This window comes from Pristis pectinata, chromosome 13, assembly GCF_009764475.1.
Source record: "Pristis pectinata isolate sPriPec2 chromosome 13, sPriPec2.1.pri, whole genome shotgun sequence".
Classification (NCBI taxonomy): Eukaryota; Metazoa; Chordata; class Chondrichthyes; order Rhinopristiformes; family Pristidae; genus Pristis; species Pristis pectinata.
The window spans coordinates 31,898,365-31,919,542 of record NC_067417.1 but is presented as its reverse complement, the minus strand read 5'-3'; the positions used below and the strand labels follow the sequence as shown (position 1 = coordinate 31,919,542).

Sequence of the window (21,178 nt, the reverse complement as noted above, 5' to 3'; positions counted from 1 at the left end):
AAGGGGACTGGTTCTGTCTCTGGTCAATGTTCCACAAGTAATCCCCACACTCCTTCCCCACAACATCCCCCACCATGCTTCTTTTCTTTCCTAGCCTCTCTCTCTTTTTTACCCTTTTCTTTCCTTACCTTTGACCCATCACCCAGTGGATCTGCTATCCCCTCCTCCCCCACAGCTGCCTAAACTATCTCTTACTTGTATCTACCAATCACCACCTTGTGCCCACCCCACCTCCCCTCTTTTGTCCACCTATCACTGCTCTGCGCTTCCCTCCTATATATTGGGCTTCCCCTTTTCCTATCATCAGTCCTGAGGAAGGGTCCTGACCTGAAATGTTGACTGCCTGCTTTTCTCCATTGATGCTGCCTGGCCTGCTGAGTTCCTCCAGCATCATAGGATAACCCCATGTCTTGAACCTTTTGTAACCCTGTCTAACTGACCCCAACTCTGTTCTCTGCAATAACCCCAAGCTCTGTGCTGTGAAACCAAGAAAAGCACATCACCCACCCTCTATCCAGCTGCAGGCTTCTGATTGTACTTATGGAGGGAACAGTTCCTGAAACCTCAATGGCAAGTCCAACAACAAATAAATATCAGAATCAGGTTTATTATCACTGAATTATATGTTGTGAAGTTTGTTGTTTTGCGGCAGCAGTACAGTGCAAAGACATGAAATTAATATAAATTATAAAATAAAAAAATAGTGCAAAAAAAGGAATAATGGAGTAGTGTTCATGCATTCACAGACCTTTCAGAAATCTGATGGCAGAGGGGAAGAAGCTGTTCCTAAATCATTGAGTGTGGGTTTTCAGGCTCCTGTATCTCCTCCCTGATGGTAGTAATGTGAAGAGGGCATGTCCCGGATGGTGAGGGTCCTTAGTGATGGATGCCGCCTTCTTGAGGCACCACCTCTTGAAGATGTTCTCGATGGTGGGGAGGGTTATGCTGTGATGGAGCTGGCTGAGTCTATAGGCCTCTGCAGTCTCTTGCGATCCTATGCATTGGAGCCTCCAGACCAGGCTGTGATACAACCAGTCAGTATGCTGTCCGCCGCACATCTGTAGAAATTTGCAAGAGTCTTTGGTGACATACCAAATCTCCTCAAACTCCTAAAGTAGAGTCGCTGGTGTGCCTTCTTCATGATTTGTGAAATAGCTCTAAGTAGGTGTGAGAGACACAGAGAGACCAAGACAAGGAGAGTGATGGACAGGGAGTGACATATAGGGAGAGAGGGGAAGGGCGAAAGGCACACAGGGAAGGAGAGAGCTACAGCAAAACAGTGACAGGGAAAGGGAGAAATGTACACAGTATGACAGGAACAGGCAAAAGAAGAGAGGGACACAGATCAGTAGGGAAAAAGAGAGAGAAGCTGAGGCTGGGAGAAAGGGAAACAAGGGGTCAGTGGGGACACAGAGAGATGTAGGGAGGAACATAAGGCGTAGCAGGGATAGGAAAATAGTATGAGAGAGGGAAATGGAGAAAAGGGGCAAGGGAGACAGAAGAAACGTGTGTGCAACTGAAAGACAGAGTGTGGTATAAAGAAAGATGTTAGAAAAGTATGAATGGTCGAGAGCTATAGATATAATGAAAAAGTGTTAAATTCTGAGGAATCTTGAGAAATCTTACAAGATCATGATATTTTTCAACTGGTGAGAACTGTGGGGAATGTTATTATAATAGAGATCTCCCTATTAACCTCCCACTAGTAGTGCCCACAGGTGGTCCTTGTTCTATATGGGCAACTTACACACACTATCACCTTTTGTAGGTGATGTTATTCATCAGACGCTCCAGGTTCTTCTCAATAAAGTTGGAAACATGCTTCCTATCCTCTGGAAACACTAGTGCAGTTATGTGGACATAATCAACCCTCCCCAGAGGCTGGAAGAATGCTGTTGTTGTACATATACTGTATCTACCATCACTAAGAATGCCTATTTCCATAACCTGAACCTACTCCGCTCAACACACCAGCTGCCAAAATTCTCATCCCTGGAGTTGTTAGCACCAGACATCTATCACCCTGCATTAACCAAATCTCATCCAAAACAGTGTTGGGTGAGCCAGTGTTCCTAACTGGCATCAAGCTCACTTTACATTATCACCTTGTGCCACCCTACATTAGAGCCTCCAGATTAATTGATACCTTAATTTAAAGTTCTTATCCTTGTTTTCAAACCTTCAGTGGCTTCATCCTTCAATTTCCCTCCTCCACCCTGATACCTCTCTGACTTTTTGCATGCTTCCAATTCTCTCCTCTGGCACGTAGCCAATGTTTATTGTTCCATGGCTGATATTCCTGGCTTCATTTATTGAGACCATGCACTTTGGAATTCTCTCCCTCAATCTGTCTCTCACTCTTCCTTTACTTTGCTTAAAATCTACCTCTTTAACTGGACATTTGGTTGTTTGTCTTTTTATCTCCTTATTGCTAAATCTCCTGTGGGACTCATTACATTGCTAATAATGTTGCATAGATACAACTTGTAGTTGTTGGTTCCTTGCATTTTTATGTTCTTTTTGAAGTTCATAGATGCCAGTTTGATACACCACAGAGGCAGGCCACTTGGCACCTTTGTGTCTTTGCCAGGTCTTCTGTGCAGAACTGCACAATTAGCCCCAGTCAGACCTGTGAATTTTTTCCCAATCAAGCTTTTCCAGTTCATTTTTGAGAAAGTGTAATATGCACACAGTGAGCAACAGTGTACAGTTCTAATCACAATTACTTCTTCATACCCACTGGTGGTGTTTCTTGTTTCAAAATTAAACTGAAACATGTGAAAAATGTGGCCAATATCAAATTCATTAGAGTTTGAGTTCCTTCTTCTCCCATCCCTCTGAATGTTGAAATTCTTTAATGATTCAAGAATGGAAAGTTCTCAAGGCAAGATTGTTTTAGTCCTACCAGGGACACAGTCTTTTTTTACTGGGAGATAAAGAGCAACCAGTAATCCACAAAGCCTGTATATCTTAGCAAACAAGCACATGGAAAATGAATTGATAACAAGTATATTTTAACCTGAATGGATATGGACCACACTATTGCAAGACAAAAGTGGCTGGGTGCACTTATAATGGGACAAGGAAGGTCAAATCAGATTTAAAGATTTTAACTAGCAAGGATCAACTGAAAGATAGTTTGACATAACCACAAACTCCAAATAGAAGTTCATTCAAGTTCAGACGAAGGTTAAGTGAAAAGTCTTATATTTCAAGGCAACATAAAGTACTACATTTAATGGCAATTATCTGTGCCAGGCAAAGAGGGATCAGAAGCATGATTTCAGAGAGAACAGCATCAACTTTTGTATCTCTGTGGTAGCTATGGATAGTAATAGAGTATTGTTAGAGCAAAATCTATTTAACTATCCAGAACAATATTAAATATAGTACTGGTAACCTGAAACTGTGCTTCATACTGTATATCTGGACACCACCATCTTAGAATGTAGCATGCCTCACAATATTTACGTCACCAGGTCCACTTCAGAGAATCATTAAGCCCCTGCAGAAATAATGCCAAAAGGAAGGCTAACATTATTGTACCAGAACAACCAGGAATTACAGGTCATAGTTTAGAAACATTGAGTTAAGTGCTTTAGCAAAACCTTCCTTTCAATTACCAAAAAGACAACTGCATTTTTGTCATCAGAATCAAACAAAAATCTCTTCAGGAGAAATTACAGGTAGTGCAAACAATGTACTTCCCTTCTTCTGGAAGACACAGCCACAAATCATGCTTAAAATTCTGCATGTTCGTTTGGATGAGAATTATGTAAATGCTTGAAAAGAAAAAAAAGATTAGATATGGCAAAATATCAGTACAAATTTGAAGGACTAACCATATTATTTCTGTTCTGTGATTTTGGCTTTCAGAGCTGTGCCAGAGTGCTCCACAACAGTTGGTGTCTAGTCACGGTAGACTTCAGTACCTTGTATTCATCTTAAGCAGCGGTGTGACAATGATCTGTGTTCTTTGGCCTGTTCTCAGGAAAGCAAACTGAGACAAGCATTTATTGCTGCTGGAAGATCATAAACCTGGTGAAGACATATTTTGTTCAGCTGGGAACCTGCCAGTATTCCAGTGCAAGGAGCAGTCCACAATCATATGCTGTAGACTGGAACATTCCTAGGCACAGGTCTACCTGATGAGGGACACACTGCACTTGGAGCATCTACCACAAAGACTCTATGGAGAAATTCCATTGAGGACTCCACAGGAAACCTAAAGGTTGAGCCCTGTGTAACCTTCCAAACTTATCACCGATGGAATGTTTGGGAATGAAGTATTGATGTTATGTTGATAAAATACAAGTACTATCAGCAAATATAATGATGCACTGACAAGTTTGGGTAAAGGTACAGTTAGTACTGGAGAACAATGTTGTCAGGTCCCTAACATTTATTCTATCCAATGCACTGGCTGAAGGTAGTTGTAAGCCTTATCCTATGTGTTCCTATTCATTGGAAATGGGCATATTCACAGAGCCACACTCAACATTTGGCTGGTTAATTCTCCACCCACATTAATCATTGGATATGGCTGAATTTCAGAGCTTTAATCTGATATACTTTATTCATAATATTTACATTTATACAATACAAGGCATTCCTTTGTCATCATTCACTGTACCCACTGCATCATTACATCCTGACAGTGAAATGAACAAAGTATCAGTCGCCAAAGGACCTGGCCTCACTTTTACTTTAATTTTCTTTGAGTCCCAAGGCTAACACAAAATTAACAGAGAATCACATCAATCTATGGCCTGACTGTGGGTCTGGGCAGAAGACAGCAACATTGCCCATCTAAATGTACATTGAATCAAGCCCTTCCAGTGCCTGAGATTAGCATCTCTCTTATGTCCATGACATTTGTGATGGTTTTAGCAAAAAATATACTCAATACAAACAGAATACAGCAACCTTGCCTGACTTTAGATTTGATCAGGAAGTTTTCTGGTAATAGTTTGAGGTTGGTTAGCTCTAAGCTGCACTATTTAGAATGCATATAGTCTGTGTTCACCTGGTTGGCAGTATATTTTTAGGTGCATTTGTAGCTGTTCTTGATGTGGTCTCCTCCATTCATTGTAAAACCAGTTGTTCACCAGCTTGATGGGAATTAGAGAGAAGGACATACCAGGCCACGAGATTACAGATTGTGTTGGAATATTATAAGATACAATTCTACTGCTGCAGGCAACCCTCTGAGCTTTCATAATGCAAAATGCTAGATCTGTAATGAATGGATCAAGAATATGATTTTTGTAGGAATCTTTCTGCAACAATGAAAAGATAGATATAAAAAGTACGTTTCTGCACCGACATACTGGATGACAACAGTTGACAGAAACAATAAGAGACAGAAATGCTGAAAAAGGAAACACTGTTATTCACACACACAAACACCACAATAAGTGAGATATTCAGCTGATTGATAAAGTAAAAAATGTTTATTAAAGAATAAGATTCATAAATATGACCCTCTCACATCTATAAATAAATAAAGTGGGACAGCACAGTTCTTTGTGAGACCAGCAATAAAAGGTCAAAGTTTTTGATCAAAATGTCAGTCTCCTTTCTGCTCTGGTCATCTCTTCAATCTCCATGGCAGTCATTTGATTTCTTCCTAACCTGGAAGCAAAAACAAAAATCAATACATTTCATGCTAGTAAACTTTGTTTAAGGATTAGCTTGGGCTGTGCAAAAATTGTGCTGTGACTAGAATGTGGCACATTGCAGCTGTTTCAGCAAGGTCTCCTTCACCGTTTTCCCTTGAAAGTCTAACTCGTATTTCAGTATCTTTCCATGGACATTTGCAATACAGTACATGACTAGAGAGTATTGTAAGTCCAATTGACCAACATGTACATTACAGATAAAGTCAGTCTTTAAGAAGGAAAATCAAACATAATCATGCAAGATTTTCCAGAAGTAATGGCCAATGAATTCCATCCCACCCCCTTTGTCTTCAGGATGTGAGAAAAGCTGGCTGAACCACCAAATATGTAGAACATAACTTTAACTTACAACACTGGTTAACAATTTTTCAGGTTTGTAATATCCGCATGCCTCTCTATAAAGAAGATGGATTTTTCATTGAGAATATGAACTGTGCTCTGACAATTAAACAGAATTTCATTTTAAAATTAGTTGAAGTAGTCTGGATGTCTGTACCAAGGGTTAGAAAACCCTGCACCAATAGAAATCCAGGAACGGTCAGCCCCATGTTTTTCATGGGTGAGGAGGAGGAGAGCTTAAGGAAACTTTCTGCCTTCCCACTTCCAATCCCACACTTTGTTTCCACCACCGTTCCTCTCACTGCAAATGCTGATCTTTTCAACTCCACCGTCAACAAATCCTAATCCTCATCTTTCTCCCCTTTACTCCACCCCTCTTGCAAAGGGTCATCTCCAGATTTGATTTCCCTCCTAACCTTAGACCAAGCTGTCCATTTGGGTAGTGTCACAGCTGTAGAGGCTTGACCCAAAAGCAGAACAGCAGAGACGATTTAGCAGTGAATGAAGACGTTAATACTAGACTGCAAAATAACAAGCCACAAGGAGCCCCAAACAGGAGAGAATAGAAACTAAACACTGCAGGCAACACAGTAACCTTAGGCAAGGAGTGTAAAGCTAGGAGCAACTGGTTGGAACCAGCTGGTTCAATGAGTGAACAAGGACTGTGAATGAGAACTGGGGTTAACTAGACTGCAGGTGATGAGTCTGGAACGAGCAGCAGGTGAATCCTATAAGCTGGGTGGAGACTCGGAGATGCCTGCATGGCTGGGAGGTGTCTGTGGGAGTAGGCCTGACAGGTAGCTGCCAAGCAGGAAATTGATACTAAAGACAATAAGATCTCCCTGTTGGATTCTGGAGGATCTCCACAATCCCAGCCTTGCCAGGTTCTTCGGCTGTTATTGACCTACCCTATTACCTCCCCAGCTTTTGGCAAATATCAGGGCCAATATGTTTGTCCCCCATCTTTCACTGTTAATTCTTACATAAAAATAATTTCATTTTACAAAGGAGATCCATATGTTTTGTAATAATCAAAAAATAAAGTGAATCACATTTAAAACATCCTGATTTAAATAGTGGATATCTTAAATTCTCTATGCAGTCTTCAATTGGATTACCTGCTATAATAATTGGAATAAAATAACTTGGCTTATTTGATAACCACCATATGCAAATTCATAATGTTTGTTTGAGCTGCTTAAAAAATGCCCCCAATCCCATAATTTTAAAACCATCTATCTTTAACGAAGGAAAATGATGCTGAAATAGAAGCTCCAGCATGATCTTCATGAATGGCAGAGTAGACTCAAGGGTCCAGATTGCTTATTTCTTATCTTCTTAATTAAAACTTGAGAGAATTCAATATATAATTCATTCAGTAGTGAGGCTGAAGTGCAGCTCATCCATTTAGGAATTAAATCATTTATTTTCTTGCACAAGGAAGTGGAATTTTAGGACTCTTCTTCCAATAGTCCAACATTGGTGGGACAATTGAAATGTTCAAACCTGAGACTGATATGTTTTGGTTAAGAACAGATACCTAGGGATATAGAACAAAGATGCATAAATGAAGTTGAAGATCAGCCATGAATTTATAGTGTAATGGAAGAGCCTCAAAGGCTCAGTAGTTTCTCAATAAGTACTGCTGAAAAGTTCATAATTTGGTTTGTTTGCTTTTAAATCATTCCTTACTGGGCAAATAAAATTCATATGCACAAAGGCAGATAACTTAAGGCCAATATTACAAATAACAATTAGTACATATCAGCACCAAAAAGAAACTTACATGAACAGTCTTCCTACAGAGCTTTGCTACGTGTGCCAAACCTGGACTTTAATAGTATAGCACAAAGGGAAGCTAGGGACCAAGATGATCAGACATAGTGATAACACAATAAGTGATAAGAAGAGACTGCATAATAAAGACTTACCAAATTGATGTAATGGTAGTATTGTGCTTTAGGGCAGTAACAATAAATTCCATTCCTTTTTTGGTTATCTTATTATTAGACAGCCTGTAGAGAGGATGAAATAGAAAGTCATAGTAATGGGCATTCAATCACATGTAATGAAATTAACCTTGCAACTCAGGCAGCTTCCAATATTATTTGCCCAAATAATTCATACAAGGTCAACCACCATTGTTCATTCAAACCATTTAATATTTAATACTGAATACCATTAGTGTGAATGGAATTGTACCTCAAGTGTACATGCACCTGTCTACATCAATGGTGCTGAGGTCAAGAGGGTTGAGAACTTCAAGTTTTTGGGAGTGAACATCACCAACAGCCTGTCCTGGTCAAATCATGTAGATGCCACAGCCAAAAAAGCTCACCAGCACCTCTACTTCCTCAGGAGGCTAAAGAAATTTGGTTTGTCCCCTTAGACTGTCACCAGCTTTTACCGATGCACCATAGAAGGCATCCTATCTGGATGTATCATGGCTTGGTACAGCAACTGCTCCGCCCAGGACCGCAAGAAACTGCAGAGAGTCATGGACACAGCCCAGTGCATCACGGACACCAGCCTCCCCTCCTTGGACTCTGTCTTTACCTCTCGTTGTCTTGGTGTAGCAGCCAGAATAATCAAAGACCCCACCCACCCAAGATACAGGAGCTTGAGGGCACGTACCACCAGACTTAAGGACAGCTTCTACCCCACTGTGATAAGACTATTGAACGGTTCCCTTATATAATGAGATGGACTATGACCTCACGATCTATCTTGTTGTGACCTTGCACCTTATTGCACCGCATTTTCTCTGTAGCTGTGACACCTTACTCTGTACTGTTACTGTTTTTACCTGTACTACTTCAATGCACTCTGTACTAACTCAATGTAACTGCACTGTGTAATGAATTGACCTGTATGATCAGTTTGTAAGACAAGCTTTTCACTGTACCTCAGTACAAGTGACAATAATAAACCAATACCAATAATGACCATTGTTGTCATTGGATGTACATTCTACAACTCATCTACAGACTAAGGGCAATTTACCATGGCCAATTAACCTACCAACCCACACATTTTGGGATGTAGGAGGAAACAGAAGCACCCAGAGGAAACCCACACTGTCACGGGAGAAAATGTAAACTCCACACATAGAGCCCCGGAGGTCAGGATTGAACTGGGGTCACTGGAACTATGAGGCAACAGCTCTACTAGCTATACCACTGTGCCACCCATTTAACTTTTTAGCATTTTTATATTATATTGAAGATCTATCTGTTGCAACAACATACTTTCTCACTTGAAGTTTATTTGTTGGTTCACTCTCAATTCACTTGTACTCTAGTCCCAACGTGCTTTGGATGTAGTCTGCCACATCTGAACAGCTCTTCCTCTGTATCCCATAAATCAAAACACACTTTTTTCACAGCAGTCTTTCAACCATGCATTCATCTCCCTGATCTTAATAATACTGTGCCAGTTTGCTTATGGCTAAGGTAATAATCCAGAGATTACTACCTTTACAGTTCCTATCTAATTCTCTCAGCAGAAACCTTTTCTTATTCCTTCCTATGTTGTTAGACCAGGACAACTGGATCCTGTTCTTCCCACTCCAAGTTCCTCTGCAACCCAGAAGAGATATCCCTGGCTATTGCATTGGTAAGTAATATAGCCTTGAGGTCTGATAACAATTTCAGATAACAATATCGATTCCCCCCCAGATGTACTGTCCCTAAACATAATCACCTTCCATTTTACTCCCCCTACTTGAACAACTCCTTGTACAACAGTGCCACAGCACCACAGCCAGGTTCCTTGCTCTCTCCTAGATCTATTGAACAAGTGTAGGGATGGAAGATCCTGCAATACTATCTCCTAGATTCCCCTTCCCTCCTCACTCACAATCATATCCTCCAGTCGGTGACTGCATGTCAGTTCTTAAGTATTTAATCTAGGGGGTGATCCTGCCACCTTGATCAAAAGGTGCAGGAAACTTTCTCCCTTCCTGATGTCTTGCAACCTTTGCAGTTCAAACTTCAGCTCCTTAGCCAAAAAGTTCTTCAACATGCAGACATTTTGCACAGATGGCGGTGCCCCCAAACAAAGGTATCCACAAGTTCCCATGTGTTATAACAGCAGCTCATCTCCTGCCCTATTTAGCTATCTATTTATTTATTTAATTAGCTTAATGTTAATTAAACAAGCATTTAATTTGTTAATTAAATCATTATTAAAAATTAATAATAAAAATTAATTAATAAGGTTAAGGGGGACAAGGAATTTTTTTTTCCACCCAGAGGGTCGTTGAACTCTGGAATGCACTGCCTGAAGGAGTGGTGGAGGCAGTTACTCTCCCCTCTACTTAAAAAAACAGCAAGTTTCCATTGTCTCTGGAAAACTGCATGCAAATTGAAGAACTAAAGCCGTTCCTTCCTCCCTCATGGAAAAACTTAGACCATTGTGTGTTTCTGGGAAGCCACTTAACCAGAATTAAAACCTTCAACTATGCAATTATCCACGAATACAAACCAGTAAAGCACCAATTCAGCAATGAAATCCATCACATTTAATTGTAATCAGGTGCATTTCCCAGAGCACACGGGGGATTTCAGCTACACAAGAACCATGCTTTTCCATGCACTGCAAGATAATCTAGCTTTATTCATATTTGAATAACTTCTTGCACATTCTTGAACATATATTGATTCAGCCTTCCATTAAAAGTTAATCATTATAACTTGAAAAGTGCTTTATGGGATTATGCCTTTATCATCTAACATTTTAAAAAAATCACTGGCTTCACTTGATTTATTCAGCTGGAGCTGTATCCTCCACTTCTACAAGCAGAAGGCAGATACATTTCTCTCTCATTTGCCTTTCTTTAAATCAAATTAAGTTTGATTCTCCAAACCTGTCATGTCTCTTTGAACTCCTGCTATGGTATCAAGGCCTTTCATAGGTACATTTGGTTTCCTTTCGTCAAAAGTGTCAAAGTAAACCCCAACCCAGCTTGAAATCTTGAGTTGTGCTGAATCAAGATGTAACAATAGAAATGAACAACAAAGAATAGTTCAAATGGAGAATGACATTTTAGGCCCAATAAACAAAGAGAAGGCAACTTTCATAGCTGTGATGAATGGGAACAAGTTGTGTACAAATTTTACTTGTGAACAAGTTGTGTACAAAGCTATATCTCTTAAGTGTAAAAGAACTACATGGTAGATCTTAATGTAATCAAGTGTCAATCTTAAAACAGCTCCTGTCAAGTTACCAAACAAAGGGAAATTTGCTGAACTATTGGAAGAGAGAAGGGGACTGGAACTACTTGTATAGCCTCTTCAAAAAGACCACACATGTATTAGGGGTCAAATTACTTCCCTCTGTACTGTCCTGCTCTAGGTACGTAATTGTAGTTGATGTCACAAGTTCTTGATAAATCTCACATTTAACAATATTTCTTTACATACTTGAGAACCTTTAAGCTTGAGTTGTTCTGCAGTCCTTCTATGAAGTGCTCTATATCCTCATCAATTAAATTGTTTTCCTGAAGACTGCAACAACAAAATATACATAAACTCAAATGAATACTGGATTTTCATTTGTATTAACATTTTAAACAACTTAATCTAATAACATCTGTTATGAGATTTTAGCAGGAGAGTCACATGCCAGGTTTAAAGACAAAACAGACCATCCATCTAGGATAATGATCAGCAGAACTATTGACTCAAGCTTGGTCTTCAATATTTTATGAAATTACTATTGGGCTATTAGGAGCTGAGAGCTGCTTTATCAACATCACAAAAAGCAGCTACAAAGCACACTCACTTACCACTATGATTGTCTTTCAGTTGTCCAGGAGCTCAACAGCTCTGTGAGTGATGGTGGTGCCGCCTTAATTTTGCCTCCATAAACCTGTACCTTTCAGTTTCTCTTCCATTTCTGATAATATTGTTCTTTCATTCAATTCTGTTCCCAATTACGTCTCCAGTCCTGACTTGCTACTCTCCATCACCTGAGCTGATTTCAATGCTTGTTTCTAACACTTCAGTTTGTAATTCTCCTTCCCTCAAAACTGAGCCTCCTTTCAAACACTTGTGGCATTCCCAGTGTTTACATGCTATTATATATTGATGTATTCACACGTAGTAAATTGCCCATCCCAGAGCCTGGCCGACTGAAGGATATGTGTGCAAACTTTAACCCTTTTTTGATAACATTATTGCTTTCAATTTTCTACTGCACCACATTACTGGTCAGAAAATCATTTTTACTTTAGCCACAAGATACATATGCCACCAAAACCCACTCAATTTGACATTCACATACCTTTACTGCGGTTTTCAAACATTAATCTATGCTTCATTGGTAAATTGACTCATATTTTAGTTAACTGCAGAATTCCTGCCTTCCTTTGGTGACTGTTTTGTTAAAGTAGTGCAAAGTAACAATAAATATTCTCCTATTTTAGTAGAATTGGTTTTTCCATATAATTAGGTCCCAATTCCTTGTGATTCTTTGAGTATAAGTACCAACATGTAATTTATCATGGAAAATGCTGCGCAGATAATACACTGGCACAATGAACCGACTGACTCCTTTGCTGCATTATTCAGTAAATCTGTGTGGAATTCCTCAAACAGCAGTTGATTATCCACTTGCCAGCATCATCCATGTGACTTGAAACTATAATGATAAACATCAATGAATTGATTATTCAGTTCCTTAAGTCACCATGTACCTTGGATGATGTGCATGATTTTCTTTTATTCATTCAGGGAATGTGTTGAGGATACTCCCACAGCACGAATAGGTAGGAAGTTCCAGGATTCTCAACCAGCAACAATGAAGGGGCAACGATATACCTCCAAAGATCCGATAAAGGGTCTTTGATCTGAAGCATTAATGATTTCTCTTTTCACAGATGCTGCTTGGCCTTCTGAGTGTTTCCAGCTTCTTTTGTTTTTATTTCAGATTTCCAGCATCTGCAGCTATTTCATTTTGATATAGAGTCACAGAATTATGTAGCATGAAAACAGGCCCTTCAGCCTAACTCGTCCATGCCAACCAAGTTGCCTCCCTGAGCTAGTCCCATTTGCCTGCATTTGGTCCATATCCCTTGAAACTTTTCCTGTGCATGTACTTGTCTAAATGTCTTTTAAATGTTGTAATTGTACCCGCCTCTATCAATTCCTCTGGCAGCTCTTTCCGTATACACACCACACTCTGTGTGAAAAAATTACCCCTCAGGACCCTTTCAAATATTTCCCCTCTCATCTTAAAACTATGCCCTTTAGTCTAGGCTCCCTTACCCTCCACTACTACCCTCTGATTTCTTTCACCAAGCCAATTTTGTATCCAATTGGCCAGCTCACCCTGGATCCCAAGTGAGCTAATCTTCCAGACCAGTCTACTATGCAGGACTTTGTCAAAGGCCTTGCTAAAGTCCATGTAGACAACATCCACTGCCCTGCCCTCATCAATCCATTTGATCACCTCTTCAAAGAACTCAACTGAATTTGTGAGACATGCTTTCCCTTGCACAAAGCCATGCTGAATATCCCTAATCAGTCCTTGTCTTTCCAAATCTGGTAGATCCTGTCCCTCAGAATCCCCTCCAGTAACTTTCCCACCACTGATGTTAGGGGCACCGGCCTGTAGTTCCCTGGCCTGTCCTTGCAGCCTTTTTTAAATAAAGGCACAACATTAGCCACTGTCCAAGTGTCACAATTAAAGTATGTAATATTGAAATGCTTCTGGATAAGGCAATCTATTGTTCTCAGTTTCTTAATTAGCTATATTTCACAAGCTCTGAATCTAGTTTTCAGAAACACGAATAAAATGTGAAAGGCATGCAGATAACTGAGCCACAAATCAATGGAGATGGGAAGGCTGTAGCCAACGCGTAGTGCAGCTTTGATTCAGATCACCAGGTATCTGTTACCCACCACTCAATACTTGATAGCCTCCTAACATTAAGCTGTCTGAAAAACTTGCTGAGACATCCAGGTGTTACATAGCAGCAATTAAACTATAAAGAGAAGATTTCTTTGAAATACTACAAAAGCAAAGTACTAAAATAAAGGCAAAAAAATGTAAATACTCGACCAGTCAGGCAGCATTTGTGGAGAGTTAATATTTTGGATCGATAACGTTTCATTGGAACTGGGAAAATCAGAGATAGAGCTCTAAGGTGCAGAGAAGTTGGGGAGGGGAGAACTAAGAGAAGGTCTTTGAGGAGATGGGAGACAGAAGACTAAATGATAAGAAGGATTATCATACAAGATAAAAGTGAGTGCTGTAGGGACAAGAAATAAAATATCAGTCTGGCAGAGTTGTAAATTAGGGCAGTGGGATCTGAAATTGTCAGAGGAAAATGGCTTTTAGAGAATTTAAAATCTTCAGTTCCTCATTCTGCATTATTTTCAGCAGTAAACATGTATAGCAACTGCCTTGTTCACAGTGCTTGGGCAGACTTATACAATATGCATTCTCACACTGCAGAATTCAATTGGGGTTGCCCCAGTATCGGCCTGAAGTTGCTGCAGAATTCTGGTCTACATAGTGAATATCTCTGTGCACAGGGTAAGTCTGAGGACAACATCATACCAGCTGGAGAATTTCAAACATTGAGTATAGTTAAAAAAACACAAATACCATAAACCATAATTAAAAAATGCATTTAGCTGACTGATTAATGATAATCTCACTCCAGAATCACCAGAATGCATGCATTTCATTAATTAATCTCACCACAGCTCCTCCAGAATGGTGTTCTTTTTCAACATTAAAGCCAAAGCCCTGGCACCTTCACTGCCAATGTTATTACCGACAAGGCTAATGGTCAGAAGAGAGAACACAGAATCACTTAGCTATACACAACGGGGTTTTAAAAGTTGAGTTTGAATCATAAATCTCATCATGAGGCATAAATTTGCAAGCATTGTTACCTCAGCCACAAGAGACTAGTGTTATTTTCAAGAGCTGCTGCAATAGCAGAGGCACCAGCATCTCCAACTTTGTTTCCCCAAAGTCTGAATAAATGTAAAAGAAAGAGTTTATGAATCCTAATTCTAAATATAGGGAATGTTGTAAACTGACTGATGTTCCTACATAAGGCATCACTTTACGAATGAAACAGAAATCACTTTAATCTAATCTACCTAAGGAGGATCTACCTGTTTATCCCTCCCGTTTGCTCAATCCTATGTCTGGTTTTACTTTGCATTGATTTCAAAAATTATCTACTAAAACCTAATAAGTGATCTGTTTTAGCTTTTGTAATTCTATAACTTAATTTAGACAATTTTATCCCTTGCAATGAAAATTTATAGCAGCACGACTAACTGAGTAACAGATGCAATAAAAATTTTAAATAGATCATTCTAATCATTTGCAAATGACATATGATGTTTGCCATCAACATGCAAAAGCAGAACAAAGAAATTAACAGCTGATGACATACCCCAAGAACTGGATGGAGTTGTTTTGTTTTAAACCTTCTGCCAGTATTTTTGCCCCAGCAGCTGTTAAATGGTTGTTGCCCAGCCTGGAAATGTTCAGGAATGAACATAAAGATTAAATCAACACCAGTCTAATTGTCTAAAAACAGTCAAGCGGGCTTCTGCATTTGGTACAGCTGCAGCAGATGCAGATCCCATTGCCACTCAAATTCACGGCCAAAGCCAAATCACAGAGACCGGCTAACCTGAATGCATAGAGATACTCCTAGCACTTTAAAGGAAAGGACAGCTAGCCTAACCCACATTGTAAAGTCAAGTTTTCTATAGCCACTCTTTTTTTGATTGGGCTGCAGATGCTACTGACAATACAAGCACTTATTGCCAACCTTTACTTGCCTCTGAACTGAGGATGTTCTCAAGAGTCAACAACATTAGTGGGCCAGACTAGACAAAGATGGCAGACGTTTTTTGAAGGACTACAGCGAAAAACATGATTTTAATGACAGTATGGTAGTTTTATGGTCTCCAATACTGATAATAGCTTTTCATTCCAGATTTATTTTAATTATTTGATCTTAAATTCTCAACTGTCATGATGGTGTTCAACTCAATTACCCAGACCTCCTGTAAGTTAACCACTATAGCCTGTCCTTGGCTGATTAACCTCCAACATCCTTGTGCAAGGTATGACTCCAAATCATAGAGAGTTTTCCCCTGAGTTCCATGAGCTTCAGGTTTTTCAAACTTTATGTTGCCAGACATAGTCAAATGTTGTCTTGATGTCGCAGATGGATTCTCACACCTCTGATGGCTTATTAAATCTCAAAAGGCAGTCTTGGTAGCTTATAACTGGGGACAGCTTTGTTATGGCCTTGCAAGGAAACAGTGAGTGAAACTCCTTGGTTAATGCAGGAACCACCTATGCAGCATCACACCCATGGTAGGGGAAGAGAGTAGTGAAAGATGCTCCAAGCTACAGAAAGCCAGGCTTAATTCTGGACAAAATCCTGGTGAATCTTGGCCTAGACCCAAATTCAAATCCCCTTCAGAAGCTATGCACAATTTACAATCTGACTCCTGCCTGGAATTTCAGGCTTTAATTGTCTGAGTATTTGTTTTATGAAGCACTCTGGCATTCCGATCTTACCTTAGTGCTATAAAGTTCTTCTTGTGTTTAAGAAGCTTTGCAAAATTCTGGGCACTTGCATCAGTTAAATTGTTATGAAACAATCTAAAAAAAAATGTTTGAATAGTAAATGCACATCCTCTGATTTTAAATACTAGTTTCATAAAGACCATATTCTATGCTGTGAAATTATTTTATTGCACAGAATCTGTAATTTAAACAAAAATCTAATGGCTCTGGGTAAACTGGAAGCCATCTGAAGAGACGTAGTGTAGATGCCTCCACTGAAGCAAATGGTATGGGGAGATGGAAAAATAAAATAGGGAGAGATATGTCCCTCTTAGATTTTGATATGAGTTACCTTCTCTCTCCAGACTTCAGAAGTACCTATTTTGTTCTGCATTTATTGTTCGTTATAAATGGCTACTCGTCTGGGAGTGACATCAGAACATTAGTCAAATGCAAAAGCACACCTCTACATCAAATTCTGCTGTATATTCTTATCACTGCTTCCTTTATTGACTTTTAGCAGCTGAAGGTGCCAACCCCACTTTTGCAGAAACACCCAGGAACCCTGTTCTTACGCAATCTTTTGTAAATTGCAGCAGCCAAGAGCTTGATCGACCAATTTGGAGGCTCCGCGATCAGAAATATTATTTGCCCGGAGGCTGAAAGATATAAAAATAAAAATGGTTACACAACATAATTGGCACAAATAAAAAGAAACTTCACAAAATCAATTTTAATACATCAGCTATCACTGTATTACATTTTTGTGATTGAAAGCATTTCTATCACGGGAATGATTTTCAATTTACTTGTAAGATGATACTATTGTTATATTCTTTTCTAAAATGCTAAATTATCAGCAAGTGAGCACATCCTGGTAACAGGGTATATCCTAAGCAGTCATGAGCGAACATCTATATGTCTGTTGTCCCTACAGGAGAACTATTCATTAATCATATTACTATGAGAGAGTTGCTGTTTAGATATGAAGTTAATTTGTGTGTTGTGGTGTGAAGAACATGTAAAAAGGTAGACAATGTGATCTTAATGAAGAAATGTTAAAATATTGTTATGACTCATTTACTATGTAACATAGGTACTGCATTTTACACAACCAACAGTTTCAAAAATATTATGAAGCTACAAAACCCAGAAAAGTTGCTTTAATCTTGGCTATTTAAAAACATATAAAAGGCAGTCAAAAATAATATTCTGAGGTGATCCCATTCCCTTTGGGATGTTCTTTTTGCAACACTGTACAGGAACTTGAATAACATTATGTTGGCAGTGCCTGAATTTGGGCATTCCCAGGAAACTGTGGCACAGTACCACACTGGGAAGCCTATGAGATAAGTAAAATGCTTACCAACATCATTGGAATGTGCTTCCTGAACAGAAATGCCCACAATCTCCAATTCGCCACAACCAAATCCCCTCAAAACACAACCAGTTCTCCCTCTTCATTCCTAAAAACATGGCCAGTCCCCTGAGATCCAAAAATGTCACTGCCATCACTCCCCCATTTTTCAGAAAACACTGCTGGTCCCTACTCAAATCCCCCAAAACACTTTGAATACCTTTCCCCCATCCCCAATACTCCAGAATAAGGCTAGCACTCCTGTGATCCCCAAAAACATGGGTGGTCTCCCTCCACCAATTCTCAGAAAGACTGCCATCCTTCCCCCAATCCTAAATCGCCAGCCCCCTTGGCCCTATCCTTGAACACACTGTCAATGCTCCTTCTCTATCACCAAAATCCAAAAAAACAATACTGATGTTTTTCTGGTCTCTAAAAACACTGCTAGTACACCTCATCCCCTAAAATACTGCAATATTCCGGTCTTCTATTTTAATAGATTTATGACAATGAACAAGGAACTCTTCTTTAGATATCAGAATCATATCAGAATCATTAGATATCATGAATACACAGTAAGAAAAGACCACTGGAGTAAACTGACATTCTGAGTTTTGGTTTAAGGTCTTTCCCAAAATAAGAGACAAAGTAATGTCACAGGAACACATTAATATTTATCTACTGATATTGGCAACTGCAATTTCCAACTAGAAACACTTACTAAATAGACTGGCAATTAATCAAGCAGGGAAGAAGCTGTTCAATTCCTATATCACCAACTGAGTTGTAATCCAATTGTAATCCCATAGGATTTTTCAAGTGTTTGAGGACATAAGCAAGGGCAGTGCACTCAACCGGCCCTATTCCACAATAGGTCAGCTTCAAGTGATCCACCTCCAGATTACTAACAGCTTGTTTGGCTAAATCATTGTCCTGCATTTCATAAATGCATTTGATCCACCATACAAATTCAGGCAATGCATGCATGCTTTTCTTCTCCTCACCAACAGCTGGTGGTATGGATAGGAAATGTTTCTCAATGCCCTTTGCCAAGTAGTTCTTAACCAGTTTGTACTTCTTGGATTGCTTCGGGATGCCTGAAAATTTCTGTATCAGATTCCTGTGTCTACCTGACAAAAGCCCAGAAACAAAGTTTGCTGTTATCTGAAGGTTCGATTTCTCTGCTTCCTGTAACATAGTCTTGCGTCTCCTTTCAGGCTCCACATTAGACTGGAGGCAGCTGAATGGGAAACTTTCAATGCAAGCTGCTGACATCATACAGGACGATGTTCCCTTCTCTCTAGATTTGAACAACGAGTAAAGGGTAGATTCTCCTACATTATCACTTATAGTGATATAGAGTGCAGCAAAGAAACACTGGATAGTGATGTGAAGAAATTCATAATTCTTATTCTTATTAGCAGTCCATGCACGGGAAAAACTATGACTATGAACAAGAAACCCCAAAGAAATGTCTTCTTTAGATATCTGAGCCTCTTGTAGATGTGCAGCTGAAAATACGTAGTTACATGAGATTAAACCATCCATTGCTAACTTGCTAAGGTGGAGGATAGTAGCAATTTGGCTCTGTAGAATTTCATTTACTCCCTGGCTGTTGTGTGTAAAATGCAATAGAAAGTGATCCAGGATCAGAAGATAGATGTCAGTCATTGTCTGAGTGAAATCACCACTGTTCTGCATTAGCTGCTCATGGCAATTTGATACAATCCAACAGAAGAAGGGCACATGACAGAGCCCGTGAACAGCAGAGTTTGCCTCAACAAAATATAAAATATGTTCTGCATTTGAGGTGTTGCTATGGCATTTCTTTATAAATGCTTCAATTCCCTCACGTGAGAAACCTTTTAAAGTAATTTCTTTCTGCAGATATTTCCTTAACATAGCAGTCACAGCACTTGGCCGACTGGTCATAACTTTTTTAGTGCTTTTCATCAAGTTCCCTTGGAGAAGATTAAAGATCAGATTCAGTGCAGTGGTGGGCTTGGTGGGAGAACAGTGCCTTTCCTCATCTGTAAACTGGAACTTAAGTTCATCAAACCCATCAAGCATAAACATGATTTCTTCAGGATGATCCAGAATATATTGGAAAACCTCATCTTGATGATCATCTGGCCAGCAGCAATGTTCAAACAGTAACATTCTGAGTGATACTTCTGTATCAATGAAGTTTAACCTTCGACAGCTGAATGCAAATACAAATGTGAATTCCTGGAATGCTTGTTTTGTTGCCCATAACTGTTGCATTTGCTGTAGTGAAGTGCTTTTCCCACTTCCTGCTTCCCCAATGATCAACACCACGTCTGCATCTTTATTTAATACACCATCTGGTCCAAAGATATCTTCCAGCCCAATAAGAGACCGTAAGCAGCCACTTTCTGAAGTAGTGTTGGTTATTTCCAAGATACAATTCACATAAACATCCTCTAGACACATATTTTCTGTTCCTGCATAATTAGTTAGAAATCGGGACTGGGCAGCCAGTGTTGAACTCAATTTTTCCTGATACTTTATGCATGCATTATCTGAAAAAGACAGTCACATTTAAATGGTGAATTATTTTTGGTATATTACTTTGCCAAACTTTAATCAGCATTAACCATAGATAATGAGAGACATTCCATCTTTTTTATATGTAACTTCTACCAGATTCTAAAAGAAGATTGGGACCTAATACTAAAACCACAGAAAAGACAAAGAAAATGGCTGTCGTTTACAAATTTGCACTTTTTTTTTATTTTTCAAGCCTGCTGAAGAGTTTTTGAACAGGATATTCAACCACTTGTTAAACATAGTGCAATATTTGGCCAGCAACATGGGCCAGAATTGCCACAATATTAGAAACATCCATGCACTTGTGCTTTAAGAGATACTGTTAATTGACTCACAATGTTTAGAGCAGTAACATAACCTGCACAAAATGATACTTGTTGCTCTGCTCAGGATTTAAAGTAATTATCTGATCTATTCTTTAGCTATCTTTGGCATCCCAACAATGTCATCTGTCAAACCTTTCCTTTCCGAGATGAGTGATCCATATTTTTTTCCAGTCTGTTTTTCCCTCATGAAATGAGACAGCTAAACTGCATAAATCACTTAGGCCAGACAGGCCTTTTGCAAGATGCCTAAACACATGCAAATCTGTGCAATCTTTATGTTACTGAATTCTGAAACAGTAAATACTATGCCAAGATTACCACTATCTGGTGGGCTGCCAGCCATGGATCAT

At 39.3% G+C, this 21,178-nt stretch overlaps 1 protein-coding gene across 10 annotated transcripts in view; it reads right to left on the bottom strand.

Moving 5' to 3' along the window:
- Positions 1-5,431: 5,431 nt before the first annotated feature.
- The window catches only part of nod2 (nucleotide-binding oligomerization domain containing 2), a 31,407-nt gene continuing 15,660 nt past the window's right edge, over positions 5,432-21,178 (bottom strand). For 3 of the 10 annotated variants that reach the window (XM_052028518.1, XM_052028522.1, XM_052028521.1), the window contains 9 exons: positions 18,653-20,474; positions 17,150-17,233; positions 16,587-16,670; positions 15,442-15,525; positions 14,927-15,010; positions 14,730-14,813; positions 11,444-11,527; positions 7,952-8,035; positions 5,432-5,634 (listed from right to left, as the gene is read on the bottom strand). In XM_052028518.1, the coding sequence (XP_051884478.1) occupies positions 5,562-5,634; positions 7,952-8,035; positions 11,444-11,527; positions 14,730-14,813; positions 14,927-15,010; positions 15,442-15,525; positions 16,587-16,670; positions 17,150-17,233; positions 18,653-20,474 (2,483 nt within the window). In that variant the 3' untranslated portion in view covers positions 5,432-5,561. Of the gene's footprint in view, positions 5,635-7,951; positions 8,036-11,443; positions 11,528-14,729; positions 14,814-14,926; positions 15,011-15,441; positions 15,526-16,586; positions 16,671-16,926; positions 17,234-18,652; positions 20,475-21,178 lie in introns of those variants that run through there. The other 7 variants (XM_052028520.1, XM_052028519.1, XM_052028524.1 and 4 more) reach the window with 7 other exon arrangements.